We start from the raw sequence: 15,215 nt of genomic DNA, 5'->3' as shown, positions 1-15,215 counted from the left end.
TGCCAGGGAGAGGGCACAGTGCGCCTTCCCGCAACAGACCCCTCCCCCACGTCCTCTGCCTGCCTCGTCTCCTTTTTTTTTTTTTTTTAAGTTTTTTTTTTTTTAATCAATTTTATTTTTGGCTGGGTTGGGTCTTCATGCTGCATGCCGGCTTCCTCTAGTTGCGGCGAGCGGGGGCTACTCTTCGTTGCGGTGCACGGGCTTCTCATTGCGGTGGCTTCTCTTGTTGCAGAACGCGGGCACTAGCCACGTGGACTTCAGTGGTTGTGGCACGCAGGCTCAGTAGTTGTGGCTTGTGGGCTCTAGAGCACAGGCTCAGTAGCTGTGGTGCACGGGCTCATGTGGGATCTTCCCGGACCAGGGCTCGAACCCGCGTCCCCTGCCTTCGCAGGCAGATTCTTTTTTTTTTTTTTTTTTTTAATTTTATTTGTTTATTTATTTATTTATGACTGTGTTGGGTCTTCGTTTCTGTGCGAGGGCTTTCTCTAGTTGCGGCAAGCGGGGGCCACTTTTCATCGCGGTGCGCGGGCCTCTCACTATCGCGGCCTCTCTTGTTGCGGAGAACAGGCTCCAGACACGCAGGCTCAGTAATTGTGACTCACAGGCCCAGTTGCTCCGCGGCATGTGGGATCTTCCCAGATCAGGGCTCGAACCCGTGTGCCCTGAATTAGCAGGCAGATTCTCAACCACTGCGCCACCAGGGAAGCCCCGCAGGCAGATTCTTAACCACTGCGCCACCAGGGAAGCCCCGCAGGCAGAGTCTTAACCACTGCACCACCAGGGAAGCCCCTGCCTCTTCTTTATGAAAGTTGTAGTCTCCCAGGCCTCCCCTGGGTCACAAAATCCTAGCTCAAGAATTAATGAGTGAGGGAATTCCCTGGCGGTCCAGTGGTTAGGACTCTGTTCTCACTGCCGAAGGCACGGGTTCAATTCCTGGTAGGGGAATTAAGATCCCACAAGCCGTGTGGCAAGGCCAAGATAAATAAATAAATAAACAGTACAACTTTAAACATTAAAAAAAAAAAAGAATTAATGAGTGAAAGGATGTGAACATGTAGGGACAAAAATAGCAGTTGGGCCAGGAGAACTGGTAAGAATTTATACAGTAAATCAGCCATATGTTGGTCACAGAATCTTTAGTTCCCCCCTGAAGTACCTAGATAAAAGTATCTGATGCACATTTCCTGAGCTGTTTTACAGATGCTAAAACCCCCACCAAATAGAAGAAGTTAAATACTTGATGACCATGAGCTTGCAGTCCCCAGACCAGCTGGAGCCTGAGGATTGATAATGTTAACCCCTGTGACACCACACTATTACCTCACCATCAACCAATCAGAGAGTTGTGCACATTCTGATCACATACCCTGTGACTCCCCTCCCTCACCTTTCCCTTAAAAACTTTTCCCTGAGACCCTTCGAGGAGTTCGGGTCTTCTGAGCATGAGCCACCCTGTTCTCCTTGCATGGCCCTTGCAATAAACCTCTCGCCGCTCCAAACAATGATGTTTCAGTTTGCTTGGCCTCACTGTGCATCAGGCACACAAACTTGGGTTTGACAACAGCTGTGTTGCCTGAGCCACTGCAGCGCTCAGCACAGCACAATGCAGAGGTTTCTCGTGGACATACTCCCAGACCCACCTTCAGGTAGCCAGCAAGGAGGGGGCAAGTCAACCTAAGCACTTAGAGTCGGTTGAATCAGCAGATGTGGAACCCGTGGATACGGAGGGCCTACTGTAAAAGCGATTCCTTAAAAGTTTGGACAGTAATTGCAGTGGAGCAAGAAAATCTTCTTGTTTGGTTTTTCTCCCAAGATAAAAACCTGCGCAGATTTGAAGGCACTTTTACCAGTGTTACACAGATGGTTCAAAGTTTTTAAGACTCTCAGAGTCAAGGTTTCTTTTCATTGCAAGTATGTGAATATATCTCTGCAGCTACAGTCTGTATTCAAACTACTGGAATAAAATATCTGCCAGTCAAAAAAAAAGGGGGAGGGTAGACTTCCCTGGTGGTCCAGTGGTTAAGAATCCGCCTTCCAATGCAGGGGACACAGGTTCGATTCCTGGTCAGGGAACTAAAAGATCCCACATGCAGCGGGACAACTAAGCCCGTGCACTGCAACTAGAGAGAAGCCTGTGCGCCACAACTACTGAACCCGTGTGCCACAACTAGAGAAACCCTTGCGCTGAAACTAGAGAGAAGCCCGCACATCGCAAGGAAGACCCAGGGCAGCCAAAAAAAAAAACAGGGGTTGGGGAGCTCAGAGACAGAAGAGAGGGGGAGTTTTTATGACTTACATCTCCTTCAGCCTCTGTGGAAAAGTGAAGGACCAGAGGACTACTGCTATGTGATACTGGCGCAAGCAGGGAGGAGGGGGAGTTTGCACTGAGTACCTTGTGCCATGATGCCTGGAATTTGATAAGTGTTTAGAGAATGAATAATTGAACCAGCACTGGCTTTCAACCTGTTATCCAACTTCAGGGTTTCTGGAAGAGCCTTGCCCAGTCTCCCTCACCGAGGTGTCCAAGGAATCAAGAAAAGATGGATTCTAGAGTCCCTTTCAGCACTTATTTTCTCTGAGCAGGGTTATCATGTAATCTGACTGATACGTTAGCGTGCAGGCTGACCTGGAGGGTACAGAGACTAGAGGCAAGAAGATCAGTCAGGAGGCTGATACAATGCCCTCTTGAGATATAAGAGCTAACTCAAAAAAAAAGCTAAGTCAATGTGATAAGGAGTGAAAAGGAAAGCATAAAAACAAAACACAGAGTGATTTTCTTCAGAGAATCAGCCTTTGAAGTAGGATTACCAGATAATATACTTATACTAAAAAATTATTTGTTGTTTATCTGAAATTCAAATTTACCTAGCATCCCAGAGTTTTTTGTTTGCTCTGTTTTCTAAATCTGGCAACCCTACTTCGAACAGTTACCTGAAAGGGCTGTGGCCTAACTTGGGGGCTTCCTGTCTAGACACAGATCATAAACCTCTTTTCCAGCCAAGGCCAGCCCCTGTTCTCTGTCCCTGGCACAGGCCTCAAGGACTTGGCCCTTTTTCCTTTCCTCTTCAACATTCACACCGCTTTGTCCCGGGCTTCCTCTTCTGAAAGCCTGATTATGAAGCAGGCTGCTGTTGCCCTAGCTACCCCGCTTCCTTGCCACTTACTCCCCAAATAAGCCCCCAGCCTCTCCTGAGAGTTTTACCTCTAATCACTAGAGGGAAAGATAGAGGGAAACAAACACAGTAAACAACAAAAACTGTACAAGGCTTTAAAAGTTGCCATAGTTGGGGTCTCAGGTTTGCAGCTGCTGACCACCACTCTCCCACAGTGATTTAAACACCTTTATTCCTGAGGACGAAACTGTCAATGAAAAAAATTTATCAATAGTCAATCTAAGAAATGGAAATGGAAAAAAGAAATAAAATGGAAAATTTTATTCAAACCAACCTGAAGATATGTATATATATATATTTTTTAACATTTATTTATTTATTTATTTGGCTGCACTGGGTCTTCGCTGCAGCACACAGGCTTTTAGTTGCGGTATGTGGCATCTAGTTACCTGACCAGGGATTGAACCCAGGCCCCCTGCATTGGGACCGTGGAGTCTTAACCACTGGACCACCAGGGAAGTCTCCAACCTGAGCATTATAAGCTGAAGACAGTCTTTCAGAAACTCTGAGGACTGTTCCAAAGAGCTAAGGTGGGAGGCTAGGACTTAACGTGATTTTGACGAAGGGGTATGTGCAATCAAGCTCACGTCTTGGTAGACGGTGACTGCTATTCTCCAGAAATAGAGAGCTTAGTTAATGGTTTAGTGCTTTTCTAAGAATGGGAAGATGCAAGAAACAGAGATCATAAAATTTTCTCCTGAAAACACATAACTGAGGGCCAGTTCTGCCAGTTTTCCCAGAGCATGAAGTGCCTCATCCTGATCCTAAATTCCTTTCAGGGTGTACTGTAGGTCATTGACCGCAGTGGCTAATGACTTGATTCTTATAGAACTGGCTAGTGGGCAACATTCTTTATTTTACAATCCTCTACCTTTCAGTCTTTATTTCAACCAAGGTTTGGGAGGCATTTCATGGCCAGCTTGTTTCATGGTGCTAGGAATGCTCATTCCCAGGTCAGGCAAGGATTTCATTGATAGGCCAATGTGTTATTACTGGACTAGGCCCTGTTAACAGTAACCAAAAGCCTCTGGACTGTCTGTCTTACTTGTCTCTTACGGTCTGGATAATGATTCGCTCTTGTTGTTTCTTCCTATATCTAGAGTTACGCTATTACAATCATTGATCTTATAGAACTATATATTTGGTCAATAGTTTCAAGTTGCCTAGTCATCATTATTTTTATTGGAGGCTCAGTCACACATTTGGTAATGCAAGAAACAATAATCTTGTAAAATAGGCAGAATACAAGTAACATAGTTAGTAACATTAATGAGGTAATAAGTAAACATTTAAGCTAAGAAATTCCATTAGGTATCTCCCCAGGTCATCTGACCTAGTCTGTTCTGCAAGCAATCACTGTCATTAAGGGCAATGATATATTGGTATTGTACATAAAGTTTACCAAAGATATCTGCACGTACAAGGTGAGTGGTGGGTCATCCTGACGTCTTACAGGATTGAGAAAGGAATGTTATCTTCTAAGGAGTTACATGGTTGGCCTCAGAAGAAGAAAAATTTATCTTTATGGTTGAGCTGGTATTTCTGACATTGGAGAGATCTGGTTAATGCATAATGCAGACGCACACTGCACACTAGAGGGAAGAAAAGAGGCCCAAACAGGGAGAACTTTTTTTTTTTTTTTTTTACTAAACCAGCAGGGAATTCCCAAGCAGAGAACATTTTCATGTTTAAATTTTTCTTGTTTGCCTTAAAATAAGAACTTCATTTCATCAAAGCTCAAGGCTGAACATTCTGGTGCCCATTTATTGTGAATCACTGGAACACGTTAGGGCTTAAAGGACAGAGGGCTGTGCCTCTTGTTAAGAATTCAACAAGAGATGTAAACTCTCTGGAAAGCCATGAAAAACAAAATAAAAGTAGGGAAACTTTTTGAGGGTAGATAAAATTAAAATATGGAAACATGCTGGTTAAAAACAATTTTTTTTACTGTGGGAAAATCCATATAACATAAAATTTACCACTTTAACCATTTTTAAGTGTACGGTTCAGTGGCATTAAGTAAACTCACGTTATGTAACTATCACCACTACTAGTCTCTAGAACTTTTAAATCATCCATACTGAAACTCTGTATCCATTAAGCAACAAGCCCCCATTCCCCCTTCTCCCCAGCCGCTGGCAACACTGTTCTGATCAGGAGATAAAACTACATTTTATGTCCATGAATTTGACTGCTCTACGCACCTCATACAAGCAGAATCATTAAATATTTGTCCTTCTGTGTCTGGCTTATTTCACTTAGCATAACGTCGTCACGTTTAACGCATAGCATGTACCAGAATTTCATTCCTTCTTAAGGCTGAACAGTATTCAGATGCAGTTTTGCACATATTTTAGCGCCATTAAAAAATACACTTAAATTTAGAAATATACTATACTATGACTATCATCTGGCTTTCCCACAAAATTAACATGGGAAAGCTATGGACAACTGGGGACATAAGCATTTATTTTTCACCTTTGGAGAAAACAAAACGTACGCATCCCCAAAATGGTTCCTTCTAGCTCTTAAAGTCCGGAGACTTTCAAAACCCGCCACTTCATGGCCTACAAAGAACTACAACTCCCGGTAGCTCCAGGGCCCGGCCCTTCGCCCCGCCCTGCTGGCTCCAGAGACTGCGTTTCCCAGAAATCCCAGGCCGGGGTCAGAGCTGGCACTCCCCGGGCGCCCCCTGGCGGCGCACTTCGGCGGGGTTTCAGTTCCCGGCGGCCCTCGCGGCAGGTTCCGGCCGTAAGGGCAGTTCGTGATGGCGGGAGCTGGTTCCGCCGCTGTGTCCGGGGCAGGAACCCCCGTGGCGGGGCCCGCAGGCCGCGACCTCTTCGCCGAGGGGCTCCTCGAGTTCCTGCGACCGGCTGTGCAGCAGCTTGACTCTCACGTCCACGCCGTCAGGTGCCCTAGAGGGAAGGTTGGGGCGGGGCCTCTCCTCGATTTGGTTTTGTAGGGGCGGGGCCAAGAAAGGGCGGAGACAAGACGAGTTCGGCTTTCCGATGGGACTAAGAATTTGGGGAAACTGATTGGAGGCGGGGCAGACCGTCGGAGGGCCTGCCGGTGGGGGCAGAGGCTGGCTTTTCTGAGCACTTAGGAAACACATAGGGGAGTAGGTTTTTGAGTTCCATTAACTGTCTGACCGTGTAGGCCTTGTACCTCTTTGCAGAGAGAGCCAAGTAGAGCTCCGGGAACAAATTGACAACCTAGCTACCGGTGAGTAAGCATCCCCGTATACCCGGGATCCTACAAGTCACTACAGGACCTTATGTTTTGCCAACCTCTGGGGCTGGGCTTCTGTCATTTGCTTCCAGGGCTGCCGATGGACTCTTCTTTTCTTAAGTTTCTAGTGACTGTGCCCATGTGGAATAAGAGTGCTTTCCATAGCATTTACTAACTTACTTGTTCCAAGAATGAGAAGGCCATTAGGTGTTTAGTTGCATCTTCCTTCCATTTCCCAGAACTGTGCCGTATCAATGAGGATCAGAAAGTGGCCCTGGATCTCGACCCCTATGTGAAGAAGCTCCTTAATGCCCGGCGACGAGTCGTCTTGGTTAATAACATCCTACAGAATGCCCAGGTAAAGGAATTTCCTACCAACAGTAACTCTTTGTTCTTCTAAGTCCTTAAGGTATTCTCCGATTTTCAAGGGGTGTCATGAAGTCCCCAACACAATGAAAGTCACCGTAATTTTTAGTCTTTTTGGGGAAAGGGAGTTGTCAACTAATGCCAGCCAGAATAGAACTTACTGTTCTTATTCTTAACCCCCAGTTGCTCTCATTTATGTTCTTACATACCTTAGAAGACTTAACGTTGAGATGAAGCAAGCCTAAGACATTTTCCAGCCTAGTTGACAGCAAGCTCTAAATCCTTTCACAGGGCAGTTAATTTGATTCCAAATCTTGTTTTGTAGGAACGGCTGAGGCGGCTAAACCACAGTGTTGCCAAGGAAACAGCCCGAAGGAGGGCAATGCTGGATTCAGGAGTTTACCCCCCTGGTTCCCCAAGCAAGTAACAGGCCAGAAGATGGGCCCATGGCCACAGAATAGCACAAATACCATTCCCCGGCTGCCTGTTTCCTCCAGGACTCCCTGTAGGTGTTGGGACATCAAAAGGGCGGCCCTGTGGTTTGTTTGAAGCACTTCAGTCTTACCCATTTATGTGGGGCCCAAAGAAACCTGTGTAGAGCAGGACTCAGGATCCCAAAGGATTTACTATGGCTCTTGCTTCCAAGAATGAGCTGAGGCCTCTACATTTTTTTTTTTTTTAAGCTCCATACTCAAGGCCCACCTCCTCTACCATCTCCGAGCCGCATTAACAAGGGAGGGGCTTCCTCTTTTACATGCGAGGTTGTTGGACCTGGGCAGAATGTCCTCTACGTGTGACTTCCAATATTCCTTTGTTTACACTAGAAAGGGCAGGCAAAGTCAAGGTGAATGACCCACCTACCCTTTTTTGTTGACTGCACTGGCTTGACTACTGTAGCAGTGTTACTAGAACCATTTAATTCAATAAATGCTTAAATGGTATTCCAGTTTACTCTGGTATATGGAAAGGTTCCAAGAGTCTTCTGCATTAATTCAAATATAGCTTCAAATTGAGATCTAGTGTTCACAATGAAAAGACTCAAGTATCATTTTCAATGAAGAGTACAGAAAGCAAAAGGAAGCAAAACAGCTTGCCAGATGCCAAGGAAAAACAAGACCAAGAGCCCTACTAGGAAGTACTTTAATCTTTTTTCTTAGTAAAAAAAACATTGCAAACACTAACAGTTCACAACATTTCAACAGCGAAGTACTGGTTGAGAGAGGTTTCCAGGAGCTCGGGATTCTAGAGTATTAGGAATAAAAGTTGGTATCCTGCTTCACTATAGATGGATGGCATAGGTCATAAATGGGAGACTTCTGGCTACTAAGCCAGTTTCAGAACGCAGTGGAATGACAATTCCTTCTATAGTGTCTTTTTAATCTTCCTTCCTGTCTCCCCTATCCCTCAGAAATGCCACCACATAAAGCCCAGCAGCAGTTAGCTTAGGCTCCAGTCTTCTCCTTGGGTAAGAAAGGGGGTGAAGAGACAGGGAGGTCATTCCTGAGTCTCCATGCTTTCCTCTTCCTCTCCTTGAGGTGGCTCTTCTGTATTCTCCTCCTCTTCCTCTCCTTCCTTCTTCTCTGGTGGCTTCTCATAAGCCTTTTCTGAAGGTGTCACTATCACTCCATCCCAGGTAGATATTTCAGAAGCAAGATCTAGAAGAGAAAAAAGGTGACTTCAGACAAGTAGCCCAACATACAAGTCATGACCCACACAGTGGAAACAGTAAGACATGAGTAGTGTAGAGTTTCTTTGTAGATCACAGAGTACCGTAAAGAACCCCTGTCCCACAGTGGTCACTCACAGCTGGCATCACCCTCCTGGCCAAGGATCTTCCTAAAGCCACCATGTGAGAGGATTCGGACCAGAGTCTGAGCTGTGTAGCAGACCATATCCTGAGGGAGAGCAAAGTAAGGGTAAATTAGCAATGAAAATCAAAATACCTTATTTGACTAACATTCTCATGAAAAGTGAGATAAAAACAACTTTTAATTTCAAGACCAAAGTCTGTGAGAACCCCCAAATCCCTGACCACTAAAAACCACATTCCCTTTGCCTTCTGACCAGATATTCAAGAGTGGGGCACAGCAGACCATTTCAGAGCTGTCCCAATACCTGCTGTTCCAGAGTCATGACTGTGTGTACTCTGAAGTTGCCACTCTCACAGGGGTCAGTGATACCCACTGACCCTGGCAGGAAGAGTCCTGCAGCCAGAATCTGCAAGCATCGTCTGAAACATGGAGAGGTATTAGAAGAACACACAAGACAGCTTACATCCAGCCCCAAACCCAAAGCAGCATGCTATACCTGTATGCCACATTTAGGGCCAAAGGCTGTCTGGTGGGGTTGTTCATCACAGCATAGTGCCCCTAGAAGAAAATGAATGTGGCAGGTGCGCCATAAAGTGGCAATTTTATCTTCAAACAAATTAAAACTTTAAACCATCATGAAGAAAACTGGTTAATGTCTAGCTAAAATTTTAACGTTAAGAAGCAGTTCTGAAATGACTGCTCATTCAGTAATTTCTCTCCATTACCACATTAATGAAATGACAGCAGTAATGAGAAAAACAAAGGTGCAGTAATAACTACTCATTTAACTGAATACTCCAAAAGCCCAAATAAATAATAAACATTGAATCTTTATTGGAGTACTTGTCCACTAATGAGATTTCTTTTTTTTCCCTTTCCCTTCTCCGCCCTTCCCCCCCATTTCTTTTTAATCTGTACCAAATTTCATATTCTGGTAGGTTTCAGAGTAATTACTGTAACATAGGGAGGATCAGGAATTCCAATTGCCCTTCATTACTTACAAGTAGGTCAAGTATCCAGGGAGTGAGGGGCTCAAAGCCAGGAAAACGAATCCTCAGGTCCTTCAGCAGTCTGATGAGAACTTTAACTCTGAAGGTAAGAGGGACCAAGGATTGAAAGTAATAACAGATCATGAAACAAACTAGTGAATGTAACAAAAAGGAAAGAGACTCACAGATATAGAGAACAAACTAGTGGTTACCAGTGGGGAGAGGGAAGGGGGGAGGGGCAAAATAGGAATAGGGGATTAAGAGGTACAAACTATTATGTATAAAATAAGCTACAAGGATATACTGTACAACATGGGGGATATAGCCAATATTTTATAATAACTATAGATGGAGTATAACCTTTAAAAATTGTGAATTACTATGTCGTATACCTGTAACAATACTGTACATCAACTATAGCTAAAAAAAAAAATAAAGTAATAAGATTATTTACTTCCACACCTAAGGTACAGAGATGAAGCTATTTCCAGATCTATACATTCCCTTCTTTCCCTCAACCTAAGTTTGCTTACTTAAGATAAAAATCAAAATCCAGACAGAAGATCACAGCCAAAAATGTTCTGTGAGAGGAAGTATTGGTGGTGGTGTTGGGGGGGTGGTATCCTGCTGTTCAATGTAGTTAGAAGGATCAGGATATATCTTCACTCAAACAGGGAGGGACTCACGTGGACTGAGAAGCATTTTCCTCAAACCAGCGGGCATGTCGGATGGCTGCTAAGGCACTCTGCAACACCTTGATATCCACTAGAAGACAAGCATGACGTCCACCAAGATGAAACATTCCCATTATTGAGCAAGCAATTCAATCCCACTGCCATAGTCCAAGAACGTGGAAGGAGGACAGGATAACATAGTAATTCCTTAAACCACCCCCGTGTTCCCCAGATCAGCAAGTCATCTGTCCAAAAATCACTATTCCTCCCCCAAACCAAATCTGGAAGATGCAAGAGCCCCAATTTTCTCCGAAAGCCTACCCCCCTCCATAAATATTTCCTCAGTCCTTTTTCTTAAATCCTCAAACTGCTTTCTTGGCCATGCTGGCTCTGACAATTTCACTAGGAAGCTGGTAAAACTGTTTCCAAATTACAGAGAAAGACAGCAAAGTTTGGGGGTAAACTTAGTTTGTTGCTATTCCACATGTGACCTTTTGGGACCTAAGTAAACTCAATAGCACTTTATACCATATTTTGAATTTCTCCAAATTTAACAGCAACGGAATAAAAGAACTAACAGTGGAGTTCTGGGTCCAGTTTTCGGAGATTGGGTGGCACTGTTGTAATGAGAATCTTCACTGTAGCATCAGAAGAACTGATTTCAAAGCCAGTTTCATTGGTCAGCATGGTCAAAACTGCAAACAGAAAAATCAAAAGCTGTAACTCATATCTCCATTAGATGACCAAAGGTAAATCCAGGATGAGGGTGGGGGAACAGATAGGGTTTTTTTTATTTATTTACTTATTTATCTTTTTGGCCGCACCGTGCGGCATGTGGGATCTTAGTTCCCCAACCAAGGATGGAACCCATTCCCCTTGCATTGGGAGCTCGGTGTCTTAACCACTAGACCACCAGGGAAGTCCCGTAGATAGATTTTTAAAAACAGCAACAATCCAGAATCAGAACTGAGAATACACAGTTTAAAAGTAAGGGACATCAACTGGATTTTGAACGCTGGCGAACTCTGCCCAAAACTTCCCCAACCTAAAACTCTACATTAGCTCTTCCTTCTAGCCTGACCTGACTTTGTTAAAATGAACTTATAATCATAGACCTGGCTCCTGTGACCACTAAATTACATGTTCAGCAACAAACTCAAACCTTCAGAAGGATCCTGTGCCCTTAGGCTCTCCACGACCTTGTTCCCTAGTGCAGCAACGGCTTCCACTAGATTGAGACAACAGGAGATAATGAAGATTACAATTATTTATGTAGATTTTCTGTACATCTCTGTACTCTGATTTCTGCTGGAGCAAGGACAAGCAGCTGAATGAACACTTTTACAAGGGGAAGCTAACACCTGGACAGAGAAATCGGAAGGCTCAGGGAACAGGACACCTCCTCCTATATACACACACCTTTTTCCACAGCAGGGTTTCTTGTCAGTGGGACTAATGCCATATTGGCCTGGATAATTCTTTGTTTGGGGTTGGGAGGTAGGGTCTGTCTTGTGTACTGTAGAATGCTTAGCAGCAACCCTGGCTTCTACCCAAAAACGTTAGCCCCAGGACATCTCCAGACACTGCCAAATATCCCCTAGGGAGCAAAATCACCCCCCGTTGAGAAACACTGTCCTATAGTAACTGGCCATATTCTTTCACATACAACACACATTAAAAAACTAAATTTCCCATTTGTCTTCCAAACAGCCTTTCTCTCAAGAAATTTGGGCTTTAAAGATTCCTATGCCTCAAATCCAACTGCTATGTTCTGCTCCTAAGGCCAGAGAGAGGCACACTCACATGTTGGCAAAATCTTTAGGATCACCACCAGGTCAGCCACATTGTGTCCTGTAGTCATCGTTCCCTTTTTATACGATCCGACTTGTCGGACTTCTTCAATTTGCTGTTGGAAAAGGGATTTCAAAAAGAAAACTCAGAAGTGAGAACACTGCCTAGTTCCCCTCAGAACTCAGTTACAACACAGCTTATTACCCGGATTTGGAAGTAGCACAGTTCAAATCATATCCCAAAATAAGCACGTGAAAAGCCTGGTTCATCTTGGTTAGCTGACAGTAACGATATAAGTCTGGTCCCCAAGATCAGCACTACAAAGGAATTCCACTGTACTTTCCTATTTTAAGAGTGGCTTTGAATAGGCACCTGAAGAATTAAGAGACAGGAGCCAAGGAAAGTTCCACAAGGCTCCCCTTTCCTAGGACTAAGTCATCAAAAACTCACCACTTCAAATGTCCCTGGAGCCACAATCAAATTGTCAATCACATTGTTAATTTTTGTCACCAGAGAAAGGATAGAGGCCTGAAAGACAGCAGGAAACAAAAATATCCTCAGGTGAAACACTGTAAGCGACTTCTCATCAAGCTTGACTATTTCCCCCTAATCCCTTCAATAGGAGATGAAGCAATACCTGCACGGGCTCTGAGAACATCCTGACCCTTCCAGCCTTGAATACTTTTTGATCCCAAAGATAGATTCCCCAGTAAAAATATGAATGCACATGTAATTTGTTTATATATTCACCTGGCGCTCTCCCTCTACCCACAAAGAGAAATAAGGAGAACGAATAAACTTTCTGTGGAGTTTAGGCTCTGATAACTGTAACCTCATCAGTAGTTATTTACTTCTTTAGCTTCCTTTGAGGAATCTCAGGAGGGAAGCCAAAATATACCTGTTCAGCAGAGTTAGGAGCAAGGTCCTGATTCCTCTTCAGCAAGGCCTCACTGAAGGAAGTTTCATCAGGCGCTGGCTTGACCCGGGGAAAGGCCATTTCACACTAAACCAGAAATAAACAGCTACATACTACTTACCAAAAATAATATACAATAGAGATTTTCTTTCTGTTGCCACAACACAAAAAAATTGAAAACAGAAAATTCTACAGCACTTATTTTTACTCCTTAAGATGTTCAAACAAGGGTAGAAGCTGGAGGGAATAGCCATAATTTAAGCTCTTACTGCCGTTACACTAACAGGTAAGCCAGAGATACCACTGACTGTTCAGAACAAAGATTATAACCATGTTACTGCCCACTGTGGCCGAGGAACTGTCTTCCCCATCCCGCTTACACTGTTTATGTATGTAAAGCAACACACGGCTGACTCAAACCCACCCCCAACTCCACTCACAGATCCCTTTTTCTGCTCCAACTACCACCTGACTTCATTAATAGGGAGATGCTGGGCTCAACTACAAGTGAACAGTGGCCAAGGTACTCACCAAATAGAAATCAAATGGGATATGTGGCACAAAGGGCCTGAACCTAAAATACAGAAAACAATTCAAATTACTCACCACAGAAATCAAACTGACTTTGCATAATGGGGCCAAACTCATCTACCAGGAGAGCATGCAAAGAATGCTTCTAACCCACAGCTGGATCTCACAAAGGCAGGTAAGATTAGTCCACTCCAAACTCCTATTTAGATGACTGAAATGGAAACTAACGGCTGCAGAGATGCTAAAAACTGGCACTCACCCTCCTCCTGGGCCTCCTCTGGAACCAAAGCGCCCGCCACGACCGCGGCCTCTGTCACCCCTAGAAATGCATGAATAGATTTTAACTTTGTTTTGACCTCGTTGAAGCAATCTCCACCATACCGGCCACAGGATTTCGAGTTAGCCTACCTCCATCGCTCTGCACTTCCCTTTGGAAGCCAAGCGATCCCATTCCCACTTACACTTCTCCCCCCCAATTCCAAGTGCCCAGCCTCACCCCCCATGACCTCCGCCTTCTGGATAAATTAATCACATCAAACCTCACATTAAATACTGATGGGGCTCAGTGAACCCTACAAGAAATGCCCCATAATTGCTGAGACACTCCAACCCTAAGACTTCAGAGACTAACGTAACTGCTCATTTATTCGTTCATGTGGTAAAAGCATCAGGCATATCCGATATGTCAAGCACTTGGCACTGAGGATGCATGAGGCACGTTCCAGCCTTCTCAGTCTAGATGGCGGGGTGGGGGGGAGTGCTCCTCCTGAGACCTGAGGACACCCCCTCATCTGAACACCCCAGAGACCGAAGTGTCGAGCCTGCCTACCCACTCCTGGGCCCCACCCCCATCCCCGGCCCGAGTTTCCCCGCCTCCTCGGCCCCCGACCTCCGCCACTCTCCCAGCCCAGGAGCTCTCAGGTTTCCGTGCAGCCCCTAGAAACACGGCCCTTTCAAGTCCTCCGACTCCTTTCAGCCCAACTTCCCACAGTTTTCGGTCGAATACCCGAAACCTCTCTAGAGCACCCCATAGCCGTTACCTCATGGCGTCCTAGAGCCCGAACAATGGAAGCCACACCAACCGCCCCTTTCCTCCGAGGGGCAGACAACTGGAGAGGCAGCCCGCCGGCGTGTCCCAACAAACTCCGGCGCGATTGGCTCCCGCCGTACTCCGCCGCTTGTGCCTATTGGTTTACTTTGGGAAACCGGTTTATGAACCAATGAAAAGCGCCTACTGTGTCAGGAACTAGCCAATAAGAACGGACTTGACAGTAATGACTTTTGCAGACGCTAGGGGGCGCTGTGTAAAGAAATCAGGATGGGTAGCATTCGGAGAACTTTCTGTACACTTCATGGAAAACCATTTTCCGAAGCAGCAGAGTGGCGCAGCGGAAGCGTGCTGGGCCCATAACCCAGAGGTCGATGGATCGAAACCATCCTCTGCTATTTTTTTTTCTCCCTAGGAGTTTAAATTTCTTCAATAAATGTAACCGCCATACTCCTACTTTTTCCTCTCTCAAAAATGCAGGCTTTAGAAGCTGTTTTTGCCATCAGCAAGCGAAATGGAACAGGAAGGGACTTTAGGTGACTGTGAACACTACACGTCTGGGTGTGGTTCACAGAGGCTAGAAACTTGAGACAGGAGAAGCGGATTTGAGTATGTATATTGATTGAATCAGAGGGGGAAAATACTGATGGTGAGGGACTAGCAGGGAAACTGAGACAGCCTTTGGAAA

At 45.0% G+C, this 15,215-nt stretch overlaps 2 protein-coding genes across 3 annotated transcripts; one reads left to right on the top strand and one right to left on the bottom strand.

Moving 5' to 3' along the window:
- The first annotated feature begins 5,868 nt into the window (after positions 1-5,868).
- SNAPIN (SNAP associated protein) lies at positions 5,869-7,708 on the top strand. Its single transcript, XM_082436264.1, has 4 exons — positions 5,869-6,083; positions 6,349-6,395; positions 6,641-6,759; positions 7,093-7,708. Exons 1-4 carry the CDS (start codon positions 5,941-5,943, stop codon positions 7,192-7,194), a joined length of 411 nt encoding a protein of 136 aa, XP_082292390.1. The 5' UTR covers positions 5,869-5,940; the 3' UTR covers positions 7,195-7,708.
- Positions 7,709-7,891: 183 nt separating this feature from the next.
- ILF2 (interleukin enhancer binding factor 2) lies at positions 7,892-14,644 on the bottom strand. Of its 2 annotated transcripts, XM_082435942.1 has the most exons (14): positions 14,520-14,644; positions 13,739-13,798; positions 13,480-13,522; positions 12,931-13,035; positions 12,483-12,560; positions 12,045-12,147; positions 11,404-11,469; positions 10,820-10,936; positions 10,254-10,332; positions 9,580-9,667; positions 9,075-9,136; positions 8,883-8,997; positions 8,572-8,662; positions 7,892-8,422 (listed from the first exon to the last, which is right to left on the bottom strand). In XM_082435942.1, the coding sequence occupies exons 1-14, from the start codon at positions 14,522-14,524 to the stop codon at positions 8,262-8,264; spliced, it is 1,173 nt and encodes a 390-aa protein (XP_082292068.1). In that variant the 5' UTR covers positions 14,525-14,644; the 3' UTR covers positions 7,892-8,261. The 2 variants fall into 2 exon arrangements, with proteins under 2 accessions (XP_082292068.1, XP_082292069.1); XM_082435943.1 differs by lacking the exon at positions 12,931-13,035.
- Between the last annotated feature and the right edge of the window lie 571 nt (positions 14,645-15,215).

This window comes from Balaenoptera physalus (assembly GCF_965194825.1).
Source record: "Balaenoptera physalus genome assembly, chromosome: 1".
In the NCBI taxonomy this organism is placed as follows: Eukaryota; Metazoa; Chordata; class Mammalia; order Artiodactyla; family Balaenopteridae; genus Balaenoptera; species Balaenoptera physalus.
The sequence above is the reverse complement of the archived record's forward strand: the minus strand, read 5'-3'. Positions and strand labels throughout refer to the sequence as shown.

Bases quoted from the DNA above. Each gene is read 5' to 3' on its own strand.
- SNAPIN (XM_082436264.1), top strand. From the start codon at position 5,941: ATGGCGGGAGCTGGTTCCGCCGCTGTGTCCGGGGCAGGAACCCCCGTG. The intron at 6,084-6,348 runs GTGCCCTAGAGG...ACCTCTTTGCAG, and splicing joins TCTCACGTCCACGCCGTCAG to AGAGAGCCAAGTAGAGCTCC. The intron at 6,396-6,640 runs GTGAGTAAGCAT...TCCATTTCCCAG, and splicing joins AATTGACAACCTAGCTACCG to AACTGTGCCGTATCAATGAG.
- ILF2 (XM_082435942.1), bottom strand. The intron at 12,561-12,930 runs GTATATTTTGGC...GCTGTCTTTCAG, and splicing joins CTCCTAACTCTGCTGAACAG to GCCTCTATCCTTTCTCTGGT. The intron at 8,663-8,882 runs GTATTGGGACAG...GCTCTCCCTCAG, and splicing joins TCATGACTCTGGAACAGCAG to GATATGGTCTGCTACACAGC.